This window comes from Podarcis cretensis (genome assembly GCF_951804945.1).
Source record: "Podarcis cretensis genome assembly, chromosome: 4".
Classification (NCBI taxonomy): Eukaryota; Metazoa; Chordata; class Lepidosauria; order Squamata; family Lacertidae; genus Podarcis; species Podarcis cretensis.
The window spans coordinates 62,052,711-62,064,884 of NC_137173.1; the positions used below are offsets into that span (position 1 = coordinate 62,052,711).

The 12,174-nt window shown below is 38.1% G+C and overlaps 1 protein-coding gene across 10 annotated transcripts in view; it reads left to right on the top strand.

Annotated features, from left to right (window-relative positions):
• Positions 1 to 12,174, top strand: part of DMD (dystrophin) — a 1,027,161-nt gene that overhangs the window by 450,836 nt on the left and 564,151 nt on the right. For all 10 annotated transcript variants that reach the window (XM_079972189.1, XM_079972196.1, XM_079972191.1 and 7 more), the window contains 7 exons: positions 333 to 515; positions 1,300 to 1,434; positions 2,732 to 2,881; positions 6,160 to 6,321; positions 9,316 to 9,426; positions 11,145 to 11,318; positions 11,443 to 11,598. In XM_079972189.1, coding sequence (XP_079828315.1) covers positions 333 to 515; positions 1,300 to 1,434; positions 2,732 to 2,881; positions 6,160 to 6,321; positions 9,316 to 9,426; positions 11,145 to 11,318; positions 11,443 to 11,598 — 1,071 coding nt within the window. The remainder of the gene's footprint in view (positions 1 to 332; positions 516 to 1,299; positions 1,435 to 2,731; positions 2,882 to 6,159; positions 6,322 to 9,315; positions 9,427 to 11,144; positions 11,319 to 11,442; positions 11,599 to 12,174) is intronic.

The following is a 12,174-nucleotide window of genomic DNA, read 5'->3' on the forward strand; positions in this document are numbered from 1 at the left end:
GCATAGGCAAACTCAGCCCTCCAGATGTTTTGGGAATACAGCTCCCATCATCCCTAGCTAACAGGACCAGTGGTCAGGGATGATGGGAGTTGTAGTCTCAAAACAGCTGGAGGGCCGAGTTTGCCTATGTCTGCTCTACAACATGAATATGGAGCAGTGAAATTTGAGCGGAGGGGCTACTGAGCTGATCGCTCATCTTTTTAACTACTGCTTTGTGGCATGGAAAATCAGGCAAATTATATTATGTTCTTTTCAAATAATGCAGTGTTTTTACCCCAGTATTCACTGCTTTATTTTCAGCTATCATAATGGATACATTTATGTATTTTCAGAGAGCAAAAGAAGAGGCAACACAGAAAGATGTGAAAGTGAGGCTTCTCACAGAGTCGGTGAACAATTTTATAGCAAGGGCTCCACCTGCAGCTCATGAGGCCTTAAAAAAGGAACTTGATGTTCTAACTAGGAACTACCAGCGACTCTGCAGCAGGCTAAATGGGAAGTGCAAAACGTTGGAGGTCAGTTCCTTCTCCTGGTAACATTAGAGCATTTCGAAGTGTAACAGAAAAGATATCAGCTAATGGACAGTTGTCGTGAATCAATTTTTACCCTCATAAGTCTTTAATATAGCCTACTGCAAGCTGTTGCCTTCCAGCTGTTTTAGACTACTATTCTCATCAACCCCGACCAGCATGGTTTCCATGTTTATCTTAATCAGAATTGAATTACTTTTTTTTGTTTATTACTAAGTGGATTAAAATATATCCTAAAAATTATGCCACTTTCCTTGGATTATTAAATATATTCTCATAACTTCAGTTTTTTTAAAAAACATTATTTTGTTCTTTCTTTCTACTTTAATATACAGTCATACCTTGGGTTGAATTAGCTTAGGGGTAAGTATTTTTGGGTTGTGTGCTGCGGCGATCCGGAAGTAATGGAGCGTGTTACTTCCAGGTTTCGCCGTTCACGCATGTGCAGATGGTCAAAATGACGTCACACGCATGCACAGCAGCGGCGAATCGCGACCTGCACAGATGCGGGTTGCGTTCGCTTCTGGATGCGAACGGGGTTCTGGAACGGATCCCGTTCGCATCCAGAGGTACCACTGTAGAATTTTGAAATGACCTGATTTTATTTATTTTTTTGTGGCATTTATATAGGTAACCCAATAACACATGTCCTGGTAAAACAGCATAAGTTATATGTCTTTTTGTTTGCAAAAAAAATAAATGTTTTTTTTTAAAAAATTCAAGCATTTCTGTATTAAAATTCATTTCTTTTTAAAAACTCATTCATCAGGAGGTATGGGCATGTTGGCGTGAATTATTGTTATACTTGGATGTTGAAAACAAATGGTTGAATGAGGTAGAATCAAAACTCAGGGCAACAGAAAATATTCAAGAAGGCACAGAAGAGATCTCAGAAGCACTAGATGTAAGTACTGACGTTCTGGTTAGGAACACGCAGACCTTTCCAATAAAAAGTTTCTATGTTAAATCAAAGCGTAATGTTCTTCAATGTGTGCTGTGATCTATGCACCCATATGTATATTTTCCATGAATTGTGTTCCATTAGATTTTCAATTATTATTATCACTGCTATGTACTAAAGGAAGATATGAGCACACAGGGTTCAGATAGGCCACAGCGTTCTTAGAGTGGAATTGGAACTGTCAAAAAGAATAATGTAGTCTTCTCAACAAAAACAAAGATGTTTAATTCAAATGCTTTATAAACTTATGCTTTGTCTGGTGCCTGTGAAGCCAGCTTCACATGCCCTCTCAAATAACTTATACAGACATCCACATCTCTATATAAGCAAATCCAGTGGCAATTACTTCCAAGCAATCTTGGGTAGGATTGCAGGTTTTTGTACTCTACAATTAGATCCTTACATTTATCACATTTCCCTCGTTTTGCTGCAGAGATGTCTGACAGACCCAAGGTTTTAATAAAAGCCTTAAAAAGTCTTTTTCAAAGGTCCCAGAATCACTCCAGTTATTAAAAACATTGACAATTCTTGTTCTAAAAAATGAAGGAGTAGCATCACAAATTCAATAGTTTCTAGTTACCTGATTTGGTTGGTTGTGCTGATGGTTAATTCAGCAAGGTAAAGGTAAAGGTACCCCTGCCCGTACGGGCCAGTCTTGACAGACTCTGGGGTTGTGCGCCCATCTCACTTAAGAGGCCAGGGGCCAGCGCTGTCCGGAGACACTTCCGGGTCACGTGGCCAGCGTGACATCGCTGCTCTGGCGAGCCAGAGCCGCACACGGAAACGCCGTTTACCTTCCCGCTGGTAAGCGGTCCCTATTTATCTACTTGCACCCGGAGGTGCTTTCGAACTGCTAGGTTGGCAGGCGCTGGGACCGAGCAGCGGGAGCGCACCCCGCCGCAGGGATTCGAACCGCCGACCTTTCGATCGGCAAGTCCTAGGCGCTGAGGCTTTAACCCACAGCGCCACCTGCGTCCCTGATAGCATACATTATAGCCACACTGTTTATTATGTTGATGTGGTATCTAAGCCTTTGTTAATGTTTGCCTAGTCACATTTCAGATAATTTGTGCCAGAAAATGTTGCACTGATGTGCTTTATTTTTCTCATGAATACTCTTCTATTTTAATGGAAATGTAAGGTTTATTGCTTCTTTTATTTTAACAAGAGCTTTGAAGGCTCCTTTGTTTGGTGTAAGGGGAATGGCAAAAACAAGTAATACAGTTTATGGATGTTTCAGTCTCTGGGAACATTAATGCAACACCCAGAAGATAACCGCAATCAGATTCGTGAGTTGGCACAGACCTTAACTGATGGTGGAGTTCTGGATGAACTGATCAATGAAAAACTGGAGAAGTTCAATACTCGGTGGGAAGAGCTACAGCAAGAGGTACATTTTAAGAAATAATTTCCTTCCCCCATACTTTTCTCTTAAACACTGTGTTTAACAGGAGAGCTGAAAGGTAAAGTTACCTGTCTTATAAAATACTGTGTTGTAAAGATGCGGACAACAGTGTTGACGCAAGAAGAAACCAACAAAAGTTGTGACAGCTTTGGAAAGGACCGATTAACAGATGCAGCTCTCTGTATATTTTTTTTGTGTCTTTTTATATGTGTATAAGAGGGTCTACCTGGTATCAATTTTTCTAGAAAATCTACATACATGTCTTCTTCTTCGGCGATCACTCATAGCCAAGTAAGATTATCTTCCATAAACACGGTTTTAACAATGAGTCTGTAAGTGACTGTGGAGGCCAATTCTGGACCCACACCCAAAGCTCTCAGAGTAGGCAAGAAAGACACTTTCTGGTCAGTTCCTTTAAATTTGGCAGCCCCGTTTCACAATGAGGACAGGGCAGAATGGAAGTAGAGCGTAGCTTAGATGTAAACTTGATTTATCCCCAGTGGCAGGGGTGGCTGGTCCCATTTTGGCACCTGTGCTGAAACAGGAATTGCCACATCCTGCCTCCCCCCCCCCATTTCTGCCACTGGGGCGTTCCGCAATGCATAGCTGCTTCGCTTCTCTGCCTGGGGACGGGTAAGACGAGTGGCAGTGCTACATCACAGAATGCCTCCCTCTTGTCTGTGAGAGGGAAGGCCTTCAGCTGGCAGCAGAAGCAGTGGGAGGACAGAGCTTCCGCCTCTTGCACTTCTGCCTCCTTAAGGTGGGTGCTTCACCCTGCCTCATGGGCATTCCAACTCTTCCCCATAGGACTTTATATAATTTAAACGGGCCTTAAAAACTCAATCTGTGTTGTATAAATAGTGCTGTGTATATATATAGGTGTACATTGCTTTGTAAGCCATGTTGGGATGAATATTTCTTGAAAAGTCTGTAAGTTTGTTAAATTAAATAAATGGAAATAAATTCAATAAATAGAAAACAAAAGAAATGGAACATTAACATGAAAACAAATGGAAAACAAACTATTTACCCTTGTGAACCTCACTTTAGAAAGCAGCAAAATTTATTCGGAATAAAAGCAAAACAAAAGAGGAATCCTAAATCCCAATGCACTATAAGATGTCTAATAAAATAAATTAGCAGTTTAAGAACACTTGGAGTACAGAATCAGCACAGACTAAGAAAAAATAATACTTTCTTAGCTAGCATTTCCGTATGCCTGCTTAATGCCCTTGACTGCCCCCTCCCCCTGCCCAAGGAAATATTGTCTGCACACAGGACTGCTGTAAAGGTAGGCAACAGCAAACAAGGGGATAGCAGAAAGGGGGGGGGGGCAAAGAAAGCATGGGATAGAAAGTGTTTTATACCCATTTTCTGCCTTACCAACCAGGTTGCACAGGAAGAAATAGTTCTTTGACAACCTGAGCTGTGAATTGCTATGTTCAGGGGGTGGGGGTTGGAATGTAAGGAGGCTGACCTCAAAGGTAGTGAATGTGGAAAGAGAAATATTTGTAATTTTCAGGCAGGTCACAGAAGACTTAAATGAGAACATCAAATTCCCAAGAGCCAAAGCACCAAGTTTAATTTACTAATCTTCCCCCTTATTTTTGAACATCCAAATCCTTTCAGTTCCACATAACCCTCCTAATAATCAGTTAGCATAACACAGGACATTGATAAACCCTCTTCACGATTCTTACCCCCAAAGGCTCTCCTCTCTGATGCCAGCCAACAATCCATATGATCATTCTCTGGGTTAATTAGCATTAACAAAGGAGTTGGCCAGCTCCTGACACTTGTGCGACTGCTGCATGCTTTTGTGACCAGTGTGTTGCCTCATGGTGGATAAAGCTGGCAGGAGGAATCAAAAACACTGGTAATTAAATATTCTCCCTTTGAAAAACACCCTCATTATTATAACACCCTCATTAAAATGTAAAATGATATATATCCATTGAGTCATATATCCTTTTTCTGTGGTTTATTGATTGGAAGGTTACAAACTAGATGGGTTTTTTTAATCACATTATTAGTACCTTATACACTGTGGATGTATGACAGAACATTTGAAGTGGCTGAGGTAATCCTGTCCTGTGTCCCAGGATATAAGAAAGATATGAAAGTGAGTTTTCATAACACCATTACCACCGAAAGCCGTGTTTGTTTTACAAAGCACACAGCAATTTGTTGCTATGTGAGTGAAGACATATTCACTACATTCCATTATGAACCGTTACAGGAAAAGAAATGATGAAGGCTGTTCTGTTTCTGTTGGTGAATGCTTTTATAAAATAGTGTTGTTGTTTTTTCATAACATTACTTTCGAGTCCTTGACCTCAAGGTTACATTTCATATGGCCTTGGAAATATGTGTAGTGTGACTTGACCTCCAGGTTTATTGAGTGAATAGAAATGTTAGGTTTATAGCCTATTAAAATAATGAATAATGCAGAGTCAATGCAGATAAAACTAAATTATGAGAAGGCAGAATATGAAAGAAGGTGAAAAACTAAGCTGAAAATCGCATGTGTCATCATCTTAAACTATTAAGTATGAAAAGAGGGGCAAAGGGAAATGTAAAACCAAAGAAGGTCTTAGTAACCATATTGCGGGGTTTCGCTAATGTCATAGGGCAGGCTTAAAGTAATGTGACTTGCTATAGTAGTAATAGGAACAGTCTGATTCTTTCTTTCCCCAGTTTTTGTAACATTTTGCTGAAGCGGTACCATTAAGAAATATTGTAATAAGGTGAGGAGTGAACCATAAAGAGACAAGACAAAACTTAAGAGTTCTAATCATTACTGGTAGTACTACCATTTAATCCAGGCTCTAAGAAACTATTTATATCCTATGTGAGAGTTTGTTTTATAAACAGCACTTTCATCCCTCTCACTTGTTGCAGTGGATTATCTGTAAGTGGACTATGATGACGGCAACTATGTTCTGACCAAAGGAAATCTCCTGACATATATAATGAGATCAGGAGCCGCCCGAGGCTTCAGAATGAACAAAACTATCTAATGGCAGGACTTAGTTTTGCAGTCTTCTACTCACTATAGAATTCCTCACTACAGTATTTGGTTTGGTTATTTAGGGAATTTTGACTTTTTGTGGTTATTTATTTAAAAAACAAAATGGCTGGCAAAAAAAGACGAAATTTATCTTACAAAAAGGTGGTTGTGTATCAGTATGGAATTCCTGTGTGTTTTTAACAGCATTAAAGAAAAATTGAATGGCTAATACTCTTTTCCCTTTATTTTTCAGGCTGTGAGGAGACAAAAGGTTCTTGAACAAAGTATCCACTCTGCACAAGAGATTGACAAAACCCTTCAGTTAATTCAAGAGTCTCTTGCTTTCATTGATCGACAGTTAACTGGTTATATTGCCGACAGAATTGATGCAGCACAAGTACCTCAAGAAGCACAGGTGAGTCTTGTGGACTTTAGTTTAAATAGCTTTATCATTCAAGTGGTCAGTATGATTCCTTTAATTTGGTTGGCTTTTTCCTCAAAGATGATGATTTCTAGAATTTTCAGCAGCTGGGGTTAGGAAGCATAATTTGCAAACCATTTCTTGCAAAACTACTTACTGGAATACAGATGTGCATAATAATATCATCTTTAAAAGGTCACATTTATTTTGCAGCAAATTCATGTTTTTAGATTTATTTTAACTGTCCTTATGCTGACATAAAATTATTATATGACACTAATATAAACTCATTAAATGTTTGTGACGGTTGTGCTGTAACCTTGAAGCAACAACATGAATACTGTAACTCCCTATAGTGCTATTTTTATCATGCCATAAATGACTCATCATCTTTACTACTTTTAGTTAACTTCTTAGTAAAGCAGATTAGATATCCCATAAATAGTTATTGAGTTATGCAATCATTGATACTGGATAGTTACATGCTTGTACAATCCTATATAGTCTACTCAGAAGTAAGCCCCGTTGAATTCAGTGGGATTTACTCCCAGGAAACTATAGGATTGGAGCCATGATCTCATATAAAATTGAATAAATTAAAGAATATTGCCACATCCTTCATTCCTTAACTTTGTGTCTGTCAATATTTGCTTCACATTTGAAGAACATTTCTGAAGTACGTAACTTTCATTGATTGTATTTGTAAGAAAGGATACATTAGCCAAAATGAAACACATATTTCTGAAATTGGGTGGAATATATTAGAATAGTTTGCATCTTTCCTTATCAGCAGCCTTATTATGCATACATAAAATATTCTAGTGGGTGGGTTATTCCATACCATTTGTGGGCTTGTTTTGTCCATCTCTGATAAACCAACTGTGCTTGTGTTTAATCACAGTAGCTAGACTTGTCCAATTTCTAGAAGCTTTATTTTATTTTGAACATACATGAAAATATGTGTGTGTACTAATAATTCATATGCATCTGATTAACTGACTGATTGGAAACTTTATAATACTTTATAATACAATGTCAAGTATGAATTGTCAACCGGCAATCACATGGGCTAAATCTGCCTCCTGAAGTGTGCACCCCCCTCTTTCCATTACAAACCCTGTTAATTTCTCCTAGGGTTGACTGAAAAGGGTGCAAGGAGGAGACTTTTCTTCCTTCTACTTTTCTAACCCCATACCCACCCCTTTTATCTTCTACAGTGGTGCCTCGCAAGACGAAAAGAATCCGTTTCGCGAGTCTCTTCGTTTAGCGGTTTTTCGTCTTGCGAAGCAAGCCCATTGACGCCTTAGCAGATTAGCGCTATTAGCGGTTTAGCGGCTTTTAGCGGCTTATCGGCTTAGCGGATAAGCGGATAAGCGGCTTAGCAGCTTAGAAAAAGGGGGGGGGGAGGAAAAAAAACCCGCAGGAACTCGCAAGACATTTTCGTCTTGCAAAGCAAGCCCATAGGAAATTCGTTTTGCGAAGCACCTCCAAAACGGAAAACTCTTTCGTCTAGCGAGTTTTACCACTCAAGCATGTTGAGTAGAAGACCAAGAAGAATTTATCTATGTGTCTATATGCCAGAATGTGTCCACCTAGGCAATAGATCTCTAGACTGTTAATGCTGCACCTTCAGGCGAGGCAACCTGTTTTAGACGAGACACCAGGCGCATGGAGCACTCCATGGGTAGGTTTTTCTTACATGCCCAGCTTCATGTTTAAATCAAACATTTGACTTTACCCTGCCCCATTACTCCAAGATCAAGGTGGAGAAGAAAGGGACATGCAAAAGAGACTGTTGTCTTCTATGTGAACTCCTTGCTGTATCTGTCCTCTCCTTCCATAAATATCTCAATAAATAATGTTGGGCAGAGTGTGCTGCAAGATTGGGAGTGTCCCCATGTGCTTGTCAGACTCCTCTCTGCATTCATGTTAACTGCTGGTGGATAAAGTCGCCTGCATAGTAAATGAGAGTATGAGGAAAAAGCCAACAGTTTCTTGCTTTTACCACATCTGTTCATTTTCAGTTAACAAAAATACTATTTGTAACATTAATGGAATTACAGACTTAATGTTATTGGACAGAAGATATATCCAGCTTTAGCCTTGTACTTCCAGGGAATAGAGAGAGAGAGAGAGAGTGAATTGCTGATTTGATTAAAATGTGGTCTAGATAAAACCTTCTGACAGATTTTCCTCCCACATTTTGCAGTAATGGTCCCTAATATTCATCTTGATGAGAAAGAAAGCTGCCATATATTTCCTGGTATAGCTGTTCTCTCTGGTAATTGTTTAGCAGTTCATCCACTAGCAGATATTCATTTCCAACAATTTCCTCATAAATTGGTTTGAATTGGTCTAAATTAGCTCATCTCAGTGTGTAGGATATGAATTGTTTTGTGTGACATTGCACTGGTCAGTATTGTGCAAGACATTTGGTTTCTTATGAGTCTACTCTATCATGAGGTGTAAAGGGTTGAAATTTGCATTGGAGTAATTTTACCAATCGCTGGTTCTTGTTGGAAATAACAGACAAAAATACTTGCTGAAAAAAATCATTGAGATTATTACATTTCATATACTTACTTCAGAGTGGTGTTGTGTATTTATCATGCTTTTAAAAAAACCTATTTTTAAAAAACCAATTATTCTACTATAAACCCCCTTTTTGTTCACATTTAATTGTTTCTATAGTTATATTTAGTTTTCATAGGGATGAGAATTGTAACACTGATGAAGAAGCCTTTAGTATGTACCTAGAATGCAATTTAATTGTTCTTTTCTTCAAAATATGGAATAAAGTTAAACTTTTTTGTTTTATGTCCAAGTGGGCATAAAATATACTATCATTTTAAAGCAATAAGAAGATACAAGACAGTGTCACAATCTTAGTAATTTCATATGATTTATTCCAGAGCCTGGATCTTATATATTTCCCTGTCAAAATAATCTACTTTGATTTTAAACACATCTTTTTTTTCCGCCAAACAGAAAATTCAATCAGAGTTGACAAGCCATGAGATTAGCTTGGATGAAATGAAAAAACGGAATCGGGGTAAGGATGCCACCAAAAGGATATTCTCCCAAATCGATACTGCACAGGTTTGTAAAATTGGCTTTCTTTTACATACTTAGTTCGAATCCCTTCTTTAAAATACACAAAACTAAATAAGCAATCATTGATTACATGTGAAACAGCTATACTTTCTATCCACAGGGTGGTGGTGGGGTTTTTGTGGGGGGGGGGAGAAAGTCCTGCTTGCTTAGCTTATAACATTATTATTTGATTTACAATGAGACCAAGGGAAAACCAGCATCTTTATAAAAATGTGTAGGGTTGAAGTGCCTTGTTTCAGGGAATTCAGAACGGATGCTTTTGTTAATGCAAAATATACATTTTTGAAAAACCTTTACTTGTTATTTTCATCTTCACAAATACCCTTCTGCCACAAAAATAAAGTCTTTGGTCAAATTTTTTTAAGCTGTGAGGCCAGATCAGCGATCCCAAGAGAGTTTTAAACTTGCTGTTTGCTTGAAGAGCACGCCTGATGGCAAACATTTTTTCAAGTAGACAGCGGCAATAGAGTTGCCCATGGGAAACCTGCAAGCAGGACCTGAGCATAACAGCAACGCACCCCCCACCCCCATTTTCCAGCAAATGGTATTCAGAAGCATTACTGCCTCTGACTGTGGAGGCAAAGCATAGCTATAACGTCTAGTGGCCATTAGTAGCCTTATCCTCCATGAACTAGTCCAATTCACTTTTAAAGCTACCCAGTTAGTGGCCACCACTGTCTCCTCTGGGAGGGAGTTCCAAAGTTTAACTATGCACAGCATGGAACATTTCACAGATCTTGTGCAAGCCAGCTGATTCACCATGAGCATTTTTATATTTACCCCAACCTTCAGGTTTGGGGAAAAGAAAACTAACAAAACCATACTTTAATGGAATGCCACATTAACTTTTTCAATTTTTTTGCCAGTGGTTAAAGGTGATAACTCATATTTACTATTTTGGTTCTTATCTGCTCTGTCAAGCTTACTCTCATGTAGTGCAGTGGGTGGCGATTCCTGTTAAAAAGAAAAAAATGCTATTCATGTGCATCTTACCATTGGATTCTTTCTTTCCAAAATGCATGCACTGTGTATAAATAACTTATGTTGCCTAATAATAATAATAATAATAATAATAATAATAATAATTTTATTTATACCCCGCCCATCTGGTTGGGTTTCCCCAGCCACTCTGGGCTGCTTATTGAAATTGAAATACTTTATTGTCACTTGTACAACTTGTATACAGTGAGATTATACGAGCACCCCCCACTCAGCTCTCTTAGTCTTAATTCCCCTCGTTTACTGACGCACACACACCACATATAGCACATAAAAAATTATAAAACATTAGACATTTAAAATTTCCCAATACAGGGTTGCCTGAATATGACCTGAAACTAATAATACACTTGCAGACTAAATATTCAAAGGAAATGCAACTCAGTATTACAACCCATTTGATTGTTTGTGTGAAATGACCTAGCAAGTAGCATTCTTTAAAATCTTGGGAACTTGCTATCAATCCGAAGGAAGCTGCACAGGAGGGCACAGTGTAATTGTTTGCTAAGCTGCCTAGACATGCTTTCAAAAGAAAAATAAAGGAAATATCCAAGTTTCTCCTCAGTATGTATAAGCAGGACAGCTCTGTCCCTTATTTTAAAAGTCTTCATAAAATCATGACCGTGACTGTATTAGCATAATTACTTAATCTGCATACTTTGCACCCCTCTCCTTTCATCTCCTTTCTCATATATTATTTTCAGAAAAAGCTACAAGATGTCTTCATGAAGTTTCGCTTGTTCCAAAAGCCAGCCAATTTTGAGCAGCGCTTACAGGAATGTAAAATAATTTTAGATGAAGTGAAATCTCAAGTTCCGAAGTTGGAGTTGAGGAGTGTCGAGCAGGAAGCAGTGCAATCCCAGCTTGATCACTGTATGGTGAGTATTTCCAATGCAATAATAGTTCACATGTAAGGCAACTTATTGGACTATACCTATGACATTTTGCAAAAATCAGTGTAATTTCAGTGAAATTAAACATTTCCCTTTCTGTGTTGGCTAGAAATTGTATAAAACACTTAGTGAAGTGAAATCTGAAGTGGAAACCGTCATAAAAACTGGGCGTCAGATTGTGCAAAAGCAGCAAACGGAGAACCCAAAAGAACTGGATGAAAGGCTAACAGCTTTGAAATTACAGTATAATGATTTGGGTGCCAAGGTATGTTCTACGCTTTTCAGTGCTAAAGTCTGCCTCTCAGTTGTAAAGCGAAATGTATCTCTTCCATTTTGTTGTAATTTATTCTATTTTCCTCTCTTAAATTGATTTTATTTGTCTTTCCTTTCTCAGTGAGAAAAGATTCTGTTAACCAACTATTCAAAACGGCCCAATTATATATTGAAATAATGTAACTAAACAATATCATTTCAGCTAAGGTTGAATCTTATATGAAATTCATTACATCCCTTTGACATAGCTGGTAGCTAGATTTTTTTATTATTTCTGTCCAAATTTATTTTTCAAATTCAATTGAAAGAAAATGGGGAAGACATTTAGCATTAAATGTATGTTAAGCGCAACAGATAATAACAGTTCTTTATTATATACTGTGTAAAGAGAGGATAAACATGCATCCTCCAAAAAGATATTTGACTCATATGTGAACCAATATTCTGTTTTTTATATTATGTGACATTTCTAAGTGTAGCATTAGATATATGGAGGACTGGCCTTCATATTCAGAATGATGGTTTTCAAGAGAACTTGAAAATACTTGATACTTTCTATTAAAAAAGA